This window comes from Barbus barbus (assembly GCF_936440315.1).
Source record: "Barbus barbus genome assembly, chromosome: 44".
NCBI lineage: Eukaryota > Metazoa > Chordata > Actinopteri > Cypriniformes > Cyprinidae > Barbus > Barbus barbus.
The window spans coordinates 2,444,078-2,460,327 of NC_136722.1; the positions used below are offsets into that span (position 1 = coordinate 2,444,078).

The window sequence follows — 16,250 nt, forward strand, 5'->3', positions numbered from 1 at the left end:
ATAAATTTGAGCAAGAAATCAATCATTTTTACAGCTATAGAAGCATTTCTCAATGTAGATACTGAATCTGAACACACAGAGCAAACGCGGTCACAGTAAATGCAGCATGTTAAATGAACAGCAAGCTATGAATAAATAAATAGCTACAAACAGAACAGAAAATAGCCCTCGGTTTCAAACAGGCACCTCACTGACACGAAGAATTGGCAGGCGAGGACTTTCAAGAAGATCTTCACACGCAAAGCTGCGTGATGTGAGCAGAGCTCACTTATTTATCAGTGGCTTTTAAAGGTTTATTTCTTGTGAGCTTTATGAATAAGACGGAGCACAAACATGTCGTCATTGGCTCTGCACTAACATCGAGCCGGAGGACCACGGGGGAGGGTTATATTTAACGGGAAGATGCTTTACGTAAGAGCTGCCCTACTTTCTGCAGTCTACACTTGTAGCCGTATTGTTAAATCTGCAGTGTACACCATCAAAAAATCTGCTTCCTCTCCTCAAAAAGAGTCTCTCTTTCTCCCTGGGTGCATGTTGTGAATCTTCCTTCTTGGCAGATGTGATATTTTTCTTACCTTCCGTCAAAATCAACATCTCTTTCATCCTCCCTTCTCAATCATTCGCTCTCACTGACTGAATTTGTTTCTGGCTTTCAATCATTTCGCAGTCGCTCCGAGTTGTCCTGCATTTCATTCACTCTTTCCCCTCCCTGCATCGCTCTCTCTCTCTCTCTTCACATGCTGTTTCAACTTCTTTCTCCCTGCGTAAATTTGAGAATTTCACATCACATACACACGGCATTCAAACCACAACCTAAAAAAAATCAGATTTGAAGGAGTACTATACTGCATATCTCAAAAATGCTAAATATGAGTTACCATCAGCATGTTAAAAAACAAGTTGCCAGGTCTTGAATAATTGAACAGACTATATTACACAGTTAGAAAACATGCACATTCTCACTAAACTAGCCAGAATTACAGTGAAAACAATAGGCTTCATTAATGAAACATGAGCAGAATGGATTTCTGTGTAATCTGTGACCGTTCATTGTGATTTGTTTCTTCATTACATCACTTGCTCACCAATGGATCCTCTGCAGTGAATGGGTGCCGTCAGAATAGGAGTCCAAAGAGCTGAGAAGTGAAAAGCTGCGTGTTTGTATGGCGTTTTAACTTCAAACCGTCCTATCCATAACAACACTTCCTCCAGTTATCAAAAAAGTCATGTGGTCTGAATCAGGAGAGAAATCTGCACAGATCAAACACTGTTTACAAGCCAAACCAAAACAGCTCTAAACAAATGTGTGTGTGTATTTTGATGTGAGAGACAACGGGAGATGGACTTTTTCACTGGAGGAAGCATTATTATGGATTTAAAACACCACAATGATGGATTTGTTTCTCACAAACACAGCTTTTGTCTTCTCAAGATGTTAACTGATGGACTGGAGTGGTTTGGATTACTTGTGGATTATTGTGATGTTTTTATCAACTGTTTGGACTCTCGTTCTGACGGCAACCATTCACTGCAGAGCATCCATTGGTTAGCAAGTGATGCAATGTTACATTTCTCCAAATCTGATGCAGAAACAAACTCAACTACATCTTGGGTGGCCCGAGGGTGAGGAAATATTCAGCAAAATGTAATTTTTGGGTGAAATACACCATAAATTACATCAAAGGTAATCTGAATGTAAAAATAGAGGGAATAAACATGCACAATTGACCCTTGCAAAAACCCATACCTCCGACAAAACAATGCCGCTCTCACACTATACACATGTTCTCACGTAGTAAAAAATAAATTGTGGAGCAAAGAGGAAACTGACGACGTGCAGACAGACAAGACAGCACAGGTTACTTCTGGTATGAAAATTAGTGTCAGGTTTCAAATTGTCATTTTTTTGACAAAGAAGAAATTCAATTTTTGAAGAAATTCAAACAATAAATACCCTTTTATGGCTCTTTAACGTGTCGTGACAGATTGCTGTATTGCCTCAGTTCAAACGGTTTTCATATTTACTTAAAGCACAAAATGAACATCAGAATTTTATTTCAACTGCAGAAAGACATCAATACACACCACTTTTCAAGTTTAAGTCCACTGAAGTTAATCTACTCTTCTGTCTGATTTGTTTGTCAGACAAGATGGCAGATTCGGCGTTAAGATTGTTCAGATCACCTGTCAATCAAGCTCTTTGCGAACGGTCAATTACATTTCCAAGTTTTACACTATAAACAAAAGCAACTAAAAATACAGTCATATAACTGATATATCAGTTTACTAAGAAATTAGGCCCCATGTTGCTTTCAATTCTATATGAATTCTATACCTTTTTCAAGAAAAGTTTTATGAGTGACTTGCAAAAATCCACTCTGCCTCCGTTTCATCAATGAGACATGTATGAATTGCATTAATATTAGCATTTGCATTCAGGCAAACCAAAAGGATTACAAAGTATGAGCTTTAAAACTGCTAATGTATGAACATTGGCAGATTTCAGAACAAGAATTAAACTGGAGACTAAAAGCTCTGTGGAAACTGAGTGGGTTGGAGATTATTATCCTTTGGCTGTCAGCTCTGTTAGCAGAACAGTATTCTGTGAACACGATAAGCCTTTTATAGCTATTTGTAATATGAAGCACCATGATGAGAGAATTTCCGGAAAACTTGGAACGATATCATGGTTATAGTTCAAATATTAAGAGTTGAAGTGAGAATCAGGGGATGTTTCAAATGGCACTCTATAAAGCTATCCATACTATTTCTGCAGCACAGTGTGTATACAGGTACATCTCAAAAAATTTGAATATCGTGAAAAAGTTCTTTTTTTTCTTGTAAGTTATTTCAAAAAGTGAAACTTTCATATATTTTAGATTCATTACATGTAAAGTAAAATATTTCAAAAGTTGTTTTGTTTTAATTTTGATGATTAGAGCTTACAGCTCATGAAAGTCAAAAATCAGTATCTCAAAATATTATAATATTTACATTTGAGTTTCAATAAATGACCATCCATACAGTATAAATTCCGGGTATCTCTTGTTCTTTGAAACCACAATAATAGAGAAGACTGCTGACTTGGCAATGATCCAGAAGACGAACATTGATGCCCTCCACAAAGAGGGTAAGTCACAGAGGGTCATTACTGAAAGCTGTGGCTGTTTACAGAGTGCTGTATCAAAGCATATTAAATGCAAAGTTGACTGGAAGGAAGAATTTGGGTAGGAAAAGGTGCACAAGCAACAGGGATGACCTCAAGCTTGAGAATACTGCCAAGCAAAGCTGATTCAAACACTTGGGAGAGCTTCACAAGGAGTGGACTGAAGCTGGAGTCAGTGCATCAAGAGTCTCCACGCTCAGACGTCTTCAGGAAAAGGGCTACCAAGCCACTTCTGAACCAGAGACAACGTCAGAAGTGTCTTACCTGGGCTGTGGAGAAAAAGAACTGGACTGTTGCTCAGTGATCCAAAGTCCTCTTTTCAGATGAAAGTAAAATTTGCATTTCATTTGGAAATCAAGGTCCCAGAGTCTGGAGGAAGACTGGAGAGGCACAGAATCCATGTTGCTTGAAGTCCAGTGTGAAGTTTCCACAGTCAGTGATGATTTGGGCTGCCATGTCATCTGCTGGTGTTGGTCCACTGTGTTTTCTGAAGTCCACAGTCAATGCAGCCATCTACCAGGAGATTTTAGAGCACTTCATGCTTACTTCTGCTGACAAGCTTTATGGAGATGCTGATTTCATTTTCCAGCAGGACTTGGCACCTGCCCACACTGCCAAAGGTACCAAAAGCTGGTTCAATCACCATGGTGTTACTGTGCTTGATTGGCCAGCAAACTCGCCTGACCTGAACCCCATAGAGAATCTATAGGGGATTGTCAAGAGGAAGACCTTAAAAACTCTTCAATTTAGTTGTATCAAACTTAAGGCCATAAAAAATAAATATGTTAAATGTATAATTTAAATCATTTCAAGAGGTCTTACAGTTGGGGACAGAAAAAAAAAAGTATGGCGATACAGCTGGATTAAACTTCAAAAGACAATGATGTCATTGAATAAATATGAGCGCTGCACGTTTCAAATCAAAACACGACACGGATGTCTTTATGTGAATGTACCTGAAGGGAACCGACTGTCTTCAGAAATGTGTTGGTGGCATTTTCATGTCATCTTACCTATAATGCCTGATAAAGCAGCGTTTATGAGCGCGGACGGTGCTGCGTTGTGTACTGAAACCGCTATATTAAGCCGCTCCAAAAGCGCCACCTCGTGGCAGAGAATGAATTTGCATTTTCAATAAGCCTTTCTTGTGTGGTCAGATCAATGCAAATATCGACCATTGTTTTTAAGCAGCAAACACAGAGTTGTGAATGACAAAGAAGTTAATGTGCCTTCTAAAAATCTAAACAATTAGAGAGTAATATTTAATCATTTTAATTTAACAATTTATATGCTTGATTTTTCCCTTTTCATAAAAATGGTCTAAAGCTGAAATACTGTTGTATAAGATTTTTGTTTTTGTGAAAACCTGTATCTGAACTGTAAATCATGTCATTTTATGGCTTAATACTGTATTTTACCATAGACATTGTCCAACCTCGCTCATACTGCGTTCATTTTACTTGTGCAGCTCTTAAAATGGGTCATAAATCTGCAGATACCTTGTAAATAGTGAAATCAAATTCCTTCCTTCATATTTGTTGATATTTGTGTATTGACAATATTTCTGATTGACGATTAGACTCCTATCTGATTTTCTATATTTAAAAAAAAAAGTTTTATTTATTTTTTATTTGGGCTAGTTAAATCTGAGGAGTACCTGCCCGAAGGGCTACCAGGGATTTTGAAATTGTGTGAGCCCTGGGCTTACAGTACTACATTTCCCAGTAACAGCAGCATGCAACAGAGCACACTTTGTAAGGTTCTGTTTCCCACAATGCAATGCATTTGACTTGACCTTCCATTTCCAACGTCACACATGAACCAAAATCTTATGACTCATTCAGTTGACTCATTGATAGCGGTTGACCGATATGTAGCCTGGGCCGATATACTGCCTGATATTTACACACACATTGCATCAGCCGATAAGTTTTCTTGTCTGGCCAGTTTGTCAGAATTGGGACTTTTATTTTGACAGTGCTGCAACACCAGCAGCTCTTTATTAGTTTACTGTCTGTTTATTTTACAGCTGCATTTATTTATTTATGCATGTATGTATTTATTTAAAATGACTAATTAAAATGTATTTAAAATTACTTATTTCTAATTTCGTATTATTAGTATAATTTAGTATTAATATATAACATAATAAATACAGTCATTGCCAAAAATATCGGCACCCTTGGTAAATATGATCAAAGGCGGCTGTGAAAATTAACCTGCATTGTTAATATTTTATTTGAAAAATTCACAAAAATCTAACATTTCATTGGATAATAAGAATTTAAAATAGGGGGAAATATCATTATGAAATAAATGTTTTTCTCTAATACACGTTGGACATAATTATTGGCACCCCTAGAAATTCTTATGAGTAAAATATTTTTTAAATAAAGGATCAAAAGGATTCATTTTCACAGCCTTCTTTGATCATATTTACCAAGGGTGCCGATATTTTTGGCCATGACTGTACAACGATCAACACAATTAACCTCAAACAAAAGATTAATTAAGGCTGAAGCCTCCACAGATGTCAAGCTCTGATCCTGAAGGGTCATGGTCCTGCAGAGTTCAGCAACACCCTTAACTGTGATTTCAATTAATCCTGAAGACCTTAGTTAGCTTGATCAGGTGTCTAATTAGAGTTGGAGCCAACACTGCGAGACTGTGAACCTCCTGAAGCAGAGTTTGACACCTTTGGGTCTTGGCCTTGACTTGCTGTTGAATTTCAATTTAAAATCATGAAAAAAATATTTTCCTCTTTTAATTCATAATGCAAGAACAAAGCAAGTATCATATATACAAACTTCCACCTCAGCCCATAGAAAAAAATCCATAATTTACATTGAAGATGAGGTCATATAAAATTAAATCGTCTTTTCTTTTAATTTTGGTGTATAATAATAATAGCAACAACAACATATTAATATACATTTAAATATTTTAGGAAAAAAAAAGGTAAAATTGAGATATTATTACAATTCAGTATAATATTGTCTCTCTCAACAAAATAGAAAACATATATAATTTAAAACAAGTCTTAATGAATTTACTCTAATTATTCTAATTGGACACAATGCAAACATCACAAATACTCAAGTATGCACATCTGCATCTATGCATATGCCACGGAGACTATTGTATAAGTGACACGCGCTCGTGCCGCAGATAAATAAATGCATATTGTTGTAAATACCTATAATTGTAAGAGGGGAATTTCTTGCTCTCCTTCAGAAGCAGTCTGTAGAGTGACAACACATGCTCTCTGCCGGACGCCGCCATGATGAAAACAGAGCTGTCAGTTCAACGCAAGGACCCAAGAACAGCAATAAGAGGCGCGCCTGAATACATACACTCGCTTTAGTGTTAACATATACAATGCTCAAGTTTACTTAATGACGTGTTTTATATTTAAAATATAATACCGTACACATAATAGGCTCTGAATTAATATCCTGTATGAGATGCAGTGTTTATATTGATCAGGCATATCAGCAGTCCTCTCAACAACAGCACGCGCGTCCAGATAGAGGTGAGTGAAGGGTTCTTCTGTAGTGTCCATGTGTTGATTTGCACGCATTTATTCTGTATTAGTTAATTATGAAATGAGAATGAGTGTCAGGGTGATTATATTGGGAGTGGTTCAATGGCTGGTTATTATGTTGTCAGTTTGAGTGTAAATTGCAGGCTAGCTGTAGCTTGATCCTTGAGTTTGATTTAATTTCTCTTCATATATATAGATGATATATCCTGCATTATAACATTTCTGACTATTAAACCAAGTTATGATGCGTGACTTCCATGTGGATGTGATTTCATGAGCCAGTGGCAGATATTTTCTACATTGAGCTGCTGTTTATAGCTAAAATGTATATTTGCATGTTACAAAAAACACTTTTTGTATCATTTAAATGATTAATATGTTTTGTTAAGAATGTCTTGCTCTTGTGCAAGAAGTGTAGATGCACATGTTCTGTTGTTTTGTTTTAGGTAATGGTATTTCATATATTTAGGTTTGATTGAAACCTAGTTTTTATGGTTTATGCATACTTTTATGACCTAAAATATTCTCTTTAAGTACCCCCGAATGTCGAAATGAACAGGCTGAGTAACATTTCAGTTTGTTTTGTCACTTACTATATCAAGTTTCTCCAAATCACTTGAATTTTAGAATTATATTGAATATTGAATAACTATAATTAGAATTAATCAATCTAGAGTTAGCAGTGATTTCGTTAGAGAGTGTTTCTGGATAGAAAAATAATACTTTTTTTCCCACTTCATCTTTGAACATCAGATGGAGATATATATATATAATGTAACAAAAAAATGCTAAAGTGAGCCGATTTTACTAATCGACATGCCATTTTCTGTGAGAGAAAAAAACAAAAAAAAATCTCCAAATTGTCATTTTGATCCCCTCTCTACAAAAATAGTTGATTAGCTAGTAATTATTCATCCATGGCTTTTAATATTTTGGCTTTATTCTTCATTCGTGTATTTCTTTCACCAGAAAAAAAAAATCAATATTTTTTTTTTTTGGTGAAGTTGATGACAAAATGAGCCAGCTTTGATCACACCATCAGACCAGCTCATAGATTTGGCTGCAGATCAAGCAGCTTAAATTGAGCGAGTAGAGATCGGTACGTCTCAGACCTTCCAGTAAGATCCACGTTGCCTGTCAAATGCTGGCTAAGGGAATCATATGCTGCTCTATCTTGTGAAGAGTGGGTGTTTGAAGATCCTTGCTCTAAAAGTAAAGTGTGAAGTAAGTCACATCTCAAATGAACGTCTCTGTGATGTGTTAAAAGTCGCTGCTGGATGCGGCAGTAAAACGGTCACTGACTTCTGTTACGACTGCCATCCGTCAGTAAATGCTTAATTTAGGTGGACTGAACTTGTTTCTATTGTTGTAAAATGAACTGTAAAGCTCTCTTGAATTCAGACACTGATGCCCACTGGTGCATTTATGAGTTTTTATGTGTAGTCTAGTAGAAAACATTCGGCCACTTTAATGCAGTAAGTCTTCAGTGGGCTCTAAACTGGTGCTGGTGACACAATCTGACATTATGGTTAAAAAAAAAGACCTATAAAGTAAGTAATATGGCTGCTGAAACTCATTTTGGAGAACCCTTAGAGAAACTATATTTCTGAATTGTTTGGATTGTAAGAATTGAGGATTTACAGATGAGGCAGACCTAGTCTGAGAGTAGCAGTGAGTTTTGGTGGAAACATCAGAAGCAAAATATGTGACCCTGGACCACAAAACCAACCATAAGTGTCAATTTTTCAAAATTGAGATTTATACATCGCCTGGAAGCTGAATAAATAATCTTTCCATTGATGTATGGTTTGTTAGGATAGGACAATATTTGTCTGAGATGCAACTATTAGAAAATCTGGAATCTGAGGGTGCAAAAAAATCTAAATATTGAGAAAATCTCCTTTTAAAGTTGTTCAAATGAAGTTCTTAGCAATGCATATTACTAATCAAAAATGAAGTTTTGATATATTTACGGTAATAAATTTACAAAATGTCTTTGGGAACATCATCTTTACTTAATATCCTAATGATTTTTGGCATAAAAGAAAAATGTATAATTTTGAGCCATACAATGTATTGTTGTCTATTGCTACAAATATACCTGTGTTACTCATGACTGCTTTTGTGCTCCAGGGACACATATATATGAGAAAACCTAGCCCTTTTTCTGTTTTTCATCTGAGCAATCAAATGGGTTGGAAATGTTACATGTAAGAAGCAAATTATATTAAAATACAGGCATGTTTTCTCAGTACAATGCATTTGGGAAAAAATAAATAAATAAATAATGAATTTTCATCCGCTATTACTCCAGTCTTCAGCGTCACATGAGTCTTCAGAAATCTTGCTGATATGCTGATTTGTCATCAATGTTGGAAACTTTTGTTTTGTACTGCTTCATGTATTTGATTTAAAATAAAATCATTTGTAACAATAATATTCTGTCAAGTTTTTAGTGTCAGTTTTTTTTTCTTGCCTTTATTTAATAAATGAACTTACTTTTATTCAGCAAGGATGTGTTAAATTGATAAAAAGTTGTAGTAAATACTTATATTGTTAGAAAAGATTTATTTTGAAACAATGTTGTTCTTTATAACTTTTTATTCATCAAAGATTCCAAAAAAATAATAATAATCAGCACAACTGTTTCCAACAGTGATAATAAATAAAAATATTGATAATTTATTTTTTTGGTGTTTGGCTTAGTGTTATGTTATAATCATTATTATACTCATACCTTTTGTTTTTAATATTTTGAATTGTTTTTAGCTTTACTTTTAGTTTTTCATTTAAATGTTACGTTTTGAAATTTTGTTGTATGCATTTGTCATTTTTTTATTTCTTTATTTTTAAAATATGTATAGTATTTATACAGTTTTAGCTTTTAGTTTTGGATCTGTTTTTAGTTGTTTTAATACTACAATCGATTGCTTCTGTTGTCCTCGTTTGTAAGTCGCTTTGGATAAAAGCGTCTGCTAAATGACTAAATAATAATAATAAATCAGAATGATTCCTGAAGGATCATGTGACACTGAAGTCTGGAGTAACGGCTGATGAAAATTCAACTTTGCATCACAGAAATATATTATATTTTAAGATGATATTAAAAGAGAAAACCAGTATTTTAAATTGCTACAATATTACAGTTTTTTTCCCCCTGTATTTTTGATCAAATAATGCAGCCTTGATGATCATAAATATCTCAAAAATAAAAAAAATCGTACTGATCGCAAACTTTTAAATGGCAGTGTATATATTATTGTAATAGTCATTATGTTGGTTAATTTTAGAATTTCAATTAATTAATAAATATTCAATATAGCCTTATCATTGCTGGAAGGAACATAGTATTTATGAAGAATTACTTTTTAGTCTTAATTTTATTCTGTTTTTCACATCAAGCTATTACAATTTTCAAAACTGCAGCTTTTTGAGATGCAAAAAAATCAAATAAATCCAAATAATTTTTTTTTTAAGCTACAGCCGTTGTTTGGTGAATCTTTATGGGTGAACTCCAGTCATTTGAATAGGCATCCATGACATTTCGTGTGAAGGTGAAACTTCCCCACAGATTTTGCAGCACTTTTAAGCTATCAGGCAGATTCACCCTCATGTTGTCTAACAGAAAGCTGCTTGGCTTGAAAGTGGCTTATATTTGAGCTGTGCTTCATACACCACACGACTGACAATACACAATGAACCTTTTTTTGTGACTGCACCGTTATGGTACTTATTGTTCTTTTTGAAGCATTTATTATGTTGTCATGTTTGTGTATTTGCAGCTCATGTGTTTTTATCCAAGGTTTAGCTTGAATTGTTATTTTCCAAGGCTGATTCTCTGCACATAACAAATCAACCCATCATCACTATCCGCTTTATGAAAAACACAAGCTGCCTCCTTACTCTCCATGAGAAGCGTGCTTCTCGTGCTTGTTCCGTCTCTGATGCATGAAGATCGGGTCTGTCTCTGAGCCGCAGAGATCGATGCTCTGCTCATAGCACATGATTGTGGGGAGATGGAGAGCTCGGCGGGGCTGGAGGCTGAAGATGAGCTTGGATTTAAAGGGTCTCCACATCTCAGCGCCACTTGGAAAAGGTCACAGACGTGTCCTGTTTGCAGATGGCCTTCACTTTGAGTGGAAAGGTCACCAGCAAGTGGCAGGTCAAGGCAACAGACTGTAAAATCATGTCAGCTGATTGATCTCTCAATTTGGAGCTCAGTTAAAAAAAAAAAAATGACAGCACATAATGACAAAAAAATTTATGTTGTCATAATGACAACATAAAATAATGACAGCATTTATTTCTGAATTATTGCCCATTATACAGATGTTTGATTGGACTTTGATTGAACACATTGATGTAAAGCTATGTCTCACACATGTCTCAGGACTTGCTCTTTCATCAGTGCTGTGAAATACACAGCTTAGTTTATTTGACCAGGTGAAAACCAACTTTGCAGTTAAACCACGCAGTTGCATGACCTGATCAATATAGACTTTAATCCAACTTCACAACAGCTGTACTGTGCCACGAACAATTTGTGCTCTTCAGTTCCATTTTTCATGTGACTTTTCCCAAGAAGGCATTAAATTGGCAATTTCATGCCATTCAGAAAACACTGGATCCTTGTCCAGTTGAATCTAAAGGGAAGCCAGGAGTATTTTTTGACTGTGTGCTGGTCAATTTTCATTTATGCTCCGCTCCGTGAACATGGTGTGCATAAAAGTAATGTCAAAAGATTTCCTTTAGCGATCAAGGCTGTCTTGTTAGATGATTCTTGTTTTCGTGTTGATGACATCCGGTTTTCATTGTAGATGCCGTGGAGATCCAGACAGCTTGTTAGTGTACTTTGCTTCTCTAGAGTGTCTATGTGTCATTGTTTCCTCGCAGCGGAGTGCTGATGTCATCTAGAAACACACAAGAAGTTTTCTCTTTATTCACTTGAAAATCTCTCATTCGATCTTAATGAGAAACAAAACTTGACAGTTTTCAGTTCTTCTGAGTTTTTCATTAGTGCTTTTTTTCTCATTTTGATGTCTTCAAGTGTGCAGTGTGTCAGAGGTTTAGTGAATTTTAGGTGTACCTCTAGCTAAATGTTGGTATACCTGACAGATTTCTCTCAGATACGAATCATGTCATGTCAGGTTTTAATAAGTCATGATAAGATTTTTCCATTGCTTTAACTCATAAAATTAATATAACCAATTTCAACTTAATTTTTTAATTTTATATAATATTCAACTTTTTTTTTTTATATAGCAAATGTAATATAATTTGAGTTTTTTACAGACAATTTGATTATGCTTAAGTTTAAGGCAGCAACTGAACTGATGCTTTTAAGTAGGTCTGTTCACAATTAAATAAAATCAGTAAAAAAGACATTTGTCAATGGTCTTTTGGCAAAACTAAATTCTAAAGTTCATGCATAAAATAGCAATAAAGAGCTGAAGAAGAAAAAGTACAGAGAAACAATTAATGCCATCGTCAGGGACAAATGAGAAGAGAACCACGAGTACACGGCACACATTTGTCTTTGAATATGATTTTTTTCTATTAAAACCAGTTTTTTAATTAAACATGTTTTATTTAGGTTTCAAGATGCCATTTTCTTCTTATGATATTATGAAATTCATCGGGCACGATAAAATTAAATTATGAAAATCGTTATGCAATTAATTGACTGCAACACACTAATTTATACACTGCAGTGTTTTTCACATTTTATTAAATGGCTGATCTGCCGCACCATTTCTCAGCTTAAGGCTTTAGTCTACAGTCGTCCTCATTGCATTGGCAATATTTTCTGTCCCGTTCGGAGTGGTTCATTTTCTCCTCTCCCTGAGGACTGCTTCTGTCTTTGAAGAGAGAATATGAAAGTTGAAAAAAAGAAAAAGCATTAATGCCAACACTGCACTTGACATCTTTATAGTCTCAGAGTACTGAAGAAATTGCAGTGAAAAAAAATGGAAAGAAACGCTGTTGAGCGATTGTGCATTCCTATACTGTAAAGCAAAAAATATTGATGTATTCTTAAGTATATTATGTATAAACTGATAATAATGTGCTCTTAAACAGGAGCACTATAAAACTAAAACTGAATGTAAAATTTACCATAAGCAAACATTTAAAGAGAGTGGCGTTCCAGCGGATGACGTAGGATATAGGTGTAGCGTAAACTCTGAAGAGAATATGCTAGTCTCGCGAGAACCAGGTTTTGTTTACAGCAAAGGAAAACCAGTCTCCTCTAGGGCTGTCAAATGTTTTTTAAATTTCGATTGTTTGTCAAATTTAAAATAAAAATCCACATTTGAATGCAAAAACGGTGCATTCGACATTTAGGTGTGCGTCGGGCGTCAGCTTATCAGTGGTGCACGAAATGCGACGATGATGTAGGTGTCATTGAATTTCAATGCTTTTGTTAGCCTATCCAGTTGAATCCACTACATGCGGCGCTGCTACGTTGTTCATTCAAAATATTGTGGAAAAAGAGAACATCAATGCAGAGAAGATGTTGTTTACGGAGAAACTGAAACCAAGACGTTGACACAGAACGCATATTTATCGCATTTTCTGACATCTATCAGCGTTGCACTCACGTCTTGCACAAGAGAGCCACGTGTTTAGAAAACCATTCAAAATTAATGTAAGTTCATCTTTTAAAAAACATCTCAAGACCCATCCCACTGCATGAAGAAAGTACTCTTTGTGACTGGCTTTCGGTCCTTTGTATTAAACTATAAATACATTTATGCATTTAGCAGATGCTTTTATCCAAAGCGACTTACATTGGATTCAAGTTACAGTTTTTAGATTTTATCAGCTCTTGCTTTCCCTGGGACTCGAACCTATGACCTTGGCGTTGCTAGCGCCATGCTCTACTATTTGAGCTACAGGAAATACATGCATGGTGATGTTTTGTTTCTAATTGTTTAAGCAGCTTTATTAATTATATATGGTTTATAAACATTATTTGAAACATCATGCACTTTTTTTCAAAGATAGTTGTGTTATTTTATTCCTTTGAAGAAACGTACATAATTAATATTTTGCTCGATGCGCCCTCTTGTGGCCTCAGGAGAGAAACCGAAAGCTTTTTCCCCCCTTAACCGAAATTATGCCTTTTAAATACGATTATTGATAATATTTAAAGGCAAACTCCACCCCAAAATGAAAAATATCTTAAATTGTGTTCCGAAGACAAACAAAGCTTTTACGGGTTTGGAACGACATGGTGGTAAGTGATTAATGACAACATTTTAATTTTGGGGTGGAGTAACCCTTTAAGTACAAAATTCGAATGGACTTTTTCAGCTATTTTGACAGCCCTGGTCTCCTCTTGGCTTATATCGAAATCTTCTGACATTTGTCTTCACAAATCTTCGTTTTGCACTTCTAATCCGTGACCAGTGTTTTGTTTTACTCTCTGCACTTCTGCGTTCGTTACTTCTGACCAGAGCTTGGATCCTCCGCTGGAATGCCACTCTCATGTGAACATGCGTATAACAGTTTTATCACTTCGCTTCAGAAGGCCTTTATTTACCCCCCGGAGCCGTGTGGAGCACTTTTTATGATGGATAGACACCCTTTTTTGGGCTTCAAAATCTCAACCCCCATTCACTGAAAGAAGAAAGTCATTTATACCTCTTTTTTTATTATTGGCTTGAGGGTGAGTAAATCATGGGGTAATTAGCATTTATTTTGGGGTGAACTATCTCTTTAAAACAAAAAAAATATATAAAAAAATATTGCTTGAGGGTATTAATAAAAACGAATAAAAATACTAATAAAAATGTGTTTTTCAGCTAGAGGAACAATTATAAACTAACTCTCTAAATAAATAAGTGTTGGCTAAATTAACGTAAGATATTAATATTTAGGTAATAAATATTGTAAATTATCCAATTACATTGTCTTAATGCAGGCTGTTACATTAATATTTTTTGTGTGATGACTCAAACAAATCAATACTTTAAACCAATTCATTAAAACAGACTGCCTGCTGATTTGTGGAAATAAATCATATATTAAGCATCAGCATTTATTAAATCAGAAACTCATGTTAAGCTTGGAACTACATGCTTTGAGCAAAATGACCTTTATTCTTGTTTCATCCTCCTCCATTCTTTCATTAGTATAATGTTTGAATATGTAAATCATGTACAACTTTGTTGGCTATTATTTTAATTATTCTGCTTTTTTTGCCAGACGTTGTTTCCAGCTTTCAGGCATCTCCAGTACCAAAGTGGAAGCAGTTTAGTGCAACTTTAGGCAGGGTGCTCTCAAGCCAGCATGAGCGTTTGTCTCCAGCATTGTCTGATGCAGGAATTTCCCCATCATGCAGTGCTCACAGCTGAGAACTGGAGCTTGCATGGGAGTCGTCACTCTCGCAGATCCTGCTGCGTTTGCACCGCATTAACTTGCCACCCACTCGCTCCTGAACCCAGAATGCACTCGAGCGCCAATGATTACTCAGCCTACAGCCATCAGCAGCCCACCGGCCGGCTATGACGGGGCTGCACAGAGCGGCCGAGCGCTCTGATCTCCTGAAGGCCACCGGCTGGACTGTTGTCTTCAGAGGTCGAGTCGGCTGCTGTCGACAGTCGTATCTCGAGCTCGTGTGTGATTAAGTGGGTGAAGAAGAGCAGGCCTGTTTTTTGTCCACTTCAGTGAAGCAGTCAGACTTAAGTGGCTTTTATTGATTTCCAATGGGATGTTAGTTAGGAGTGTGTGTGATTTGTCCTGTGGTTGGTCGGGAAGATTACGGCTTGTACGAGATTTAGGCTTGGCGATCTTCGTGAATCCAGGAGGAGAATGACTTAGACTCCATTTACACCTGGTGCTAGCATCGGTTTTGGGATCAAATCACTCAGACCTCATTCTGAGATAAAATGAATGTGATCACACTGCACCTGTAGAGTAAATGCAACAACATCAAAGAAATCCTACTCAACTCAATCAGCCATTGCGCTATTACAAGGGGTTTACTCTTTGCTGGTTGTTCATGGATTTATAAGATTTATAATAATAAAACACAACCCATTATTGTTGCCCTATCAATTCTGCTTTTGTGCACTTTTCTAAAATGCATGTTCATTTTTCATATTCATATTCAATATGTGCACAAGAGCAGAATTGATAGGTCAATTACATATAAGAGTTCCCAAGATAAATAAAAGGGAAAAAATCTATTACACTTTATTTTGGTATCATTGTTACAATGTAATTACACAGGTACTAATATAATTAAAGGGGTGGTTGATTGCGATTTCACTTTTTTTAACGTTAGTTATTGTGTAATGTTGCTGTTTGAGCATAAACAATACCTGAAAAGTTGCGGCGCTGAAAGTTCAATGCTAACAGAGACATCATCTTTTAAAATTCTGGCAGTTTAATGCCTACAAAAATGGCTCGTAGTGACTACAACGAGTTACTTTCCGGTTCTGTTACGTCACAAACCCAGATAAACCCTCGCTCAGAAACACGCAACGAAGGAGGCGAGGCCATGCTGCGCTGCTTTAGAGAAGAGGAAGAAAACTA

At 35.9% G+C, this 16,250-nt stretch overlaps 2 protein-coding genes across 2 annotated transcripts in view; one reads left to right on the forward strand and one right to left on the reverse strand.

The window, feature by feature from the left end:
* The window catches only part of LOC306863070 (LYR motif-containing protein 4A-like), a 49,786-nt gene extending 43,296 nt beyond the window's left edge, over positions 1–6,490 (reverse strand). Inside the window, exon 1 of the mRNA XM_079406233.1 lies at positions 6,363–6,490. Within this exon, the coding sequence (XP_079262359.1) occupies positions 6,363–6,448 (86 nt within the window). The 5' untranslated portion in view covers positions 6,449–6,490. The remainder of the gene's footprint in view (positions 1–6,362) is intronic.
* Positions 6,491–6,660: 170 nt separating this feature from the next.
* LOC306863160 (phenylalanine--tRNA ligase, mitochondrial-like) overlaps positions 6,661–16,250 on the forward strand; it is a 147,368-nt gene continuing 137,778 nt past the window's right edge. The window contains exon 1 of the mRNA XM_079406372.1: positions 6,661–6,698. The gene's annotated coding sequence lies outside the window, so the exon portion shown is untranslated. The remainder of the gene's footprint in view (positions 6,699–16,250) is intronic.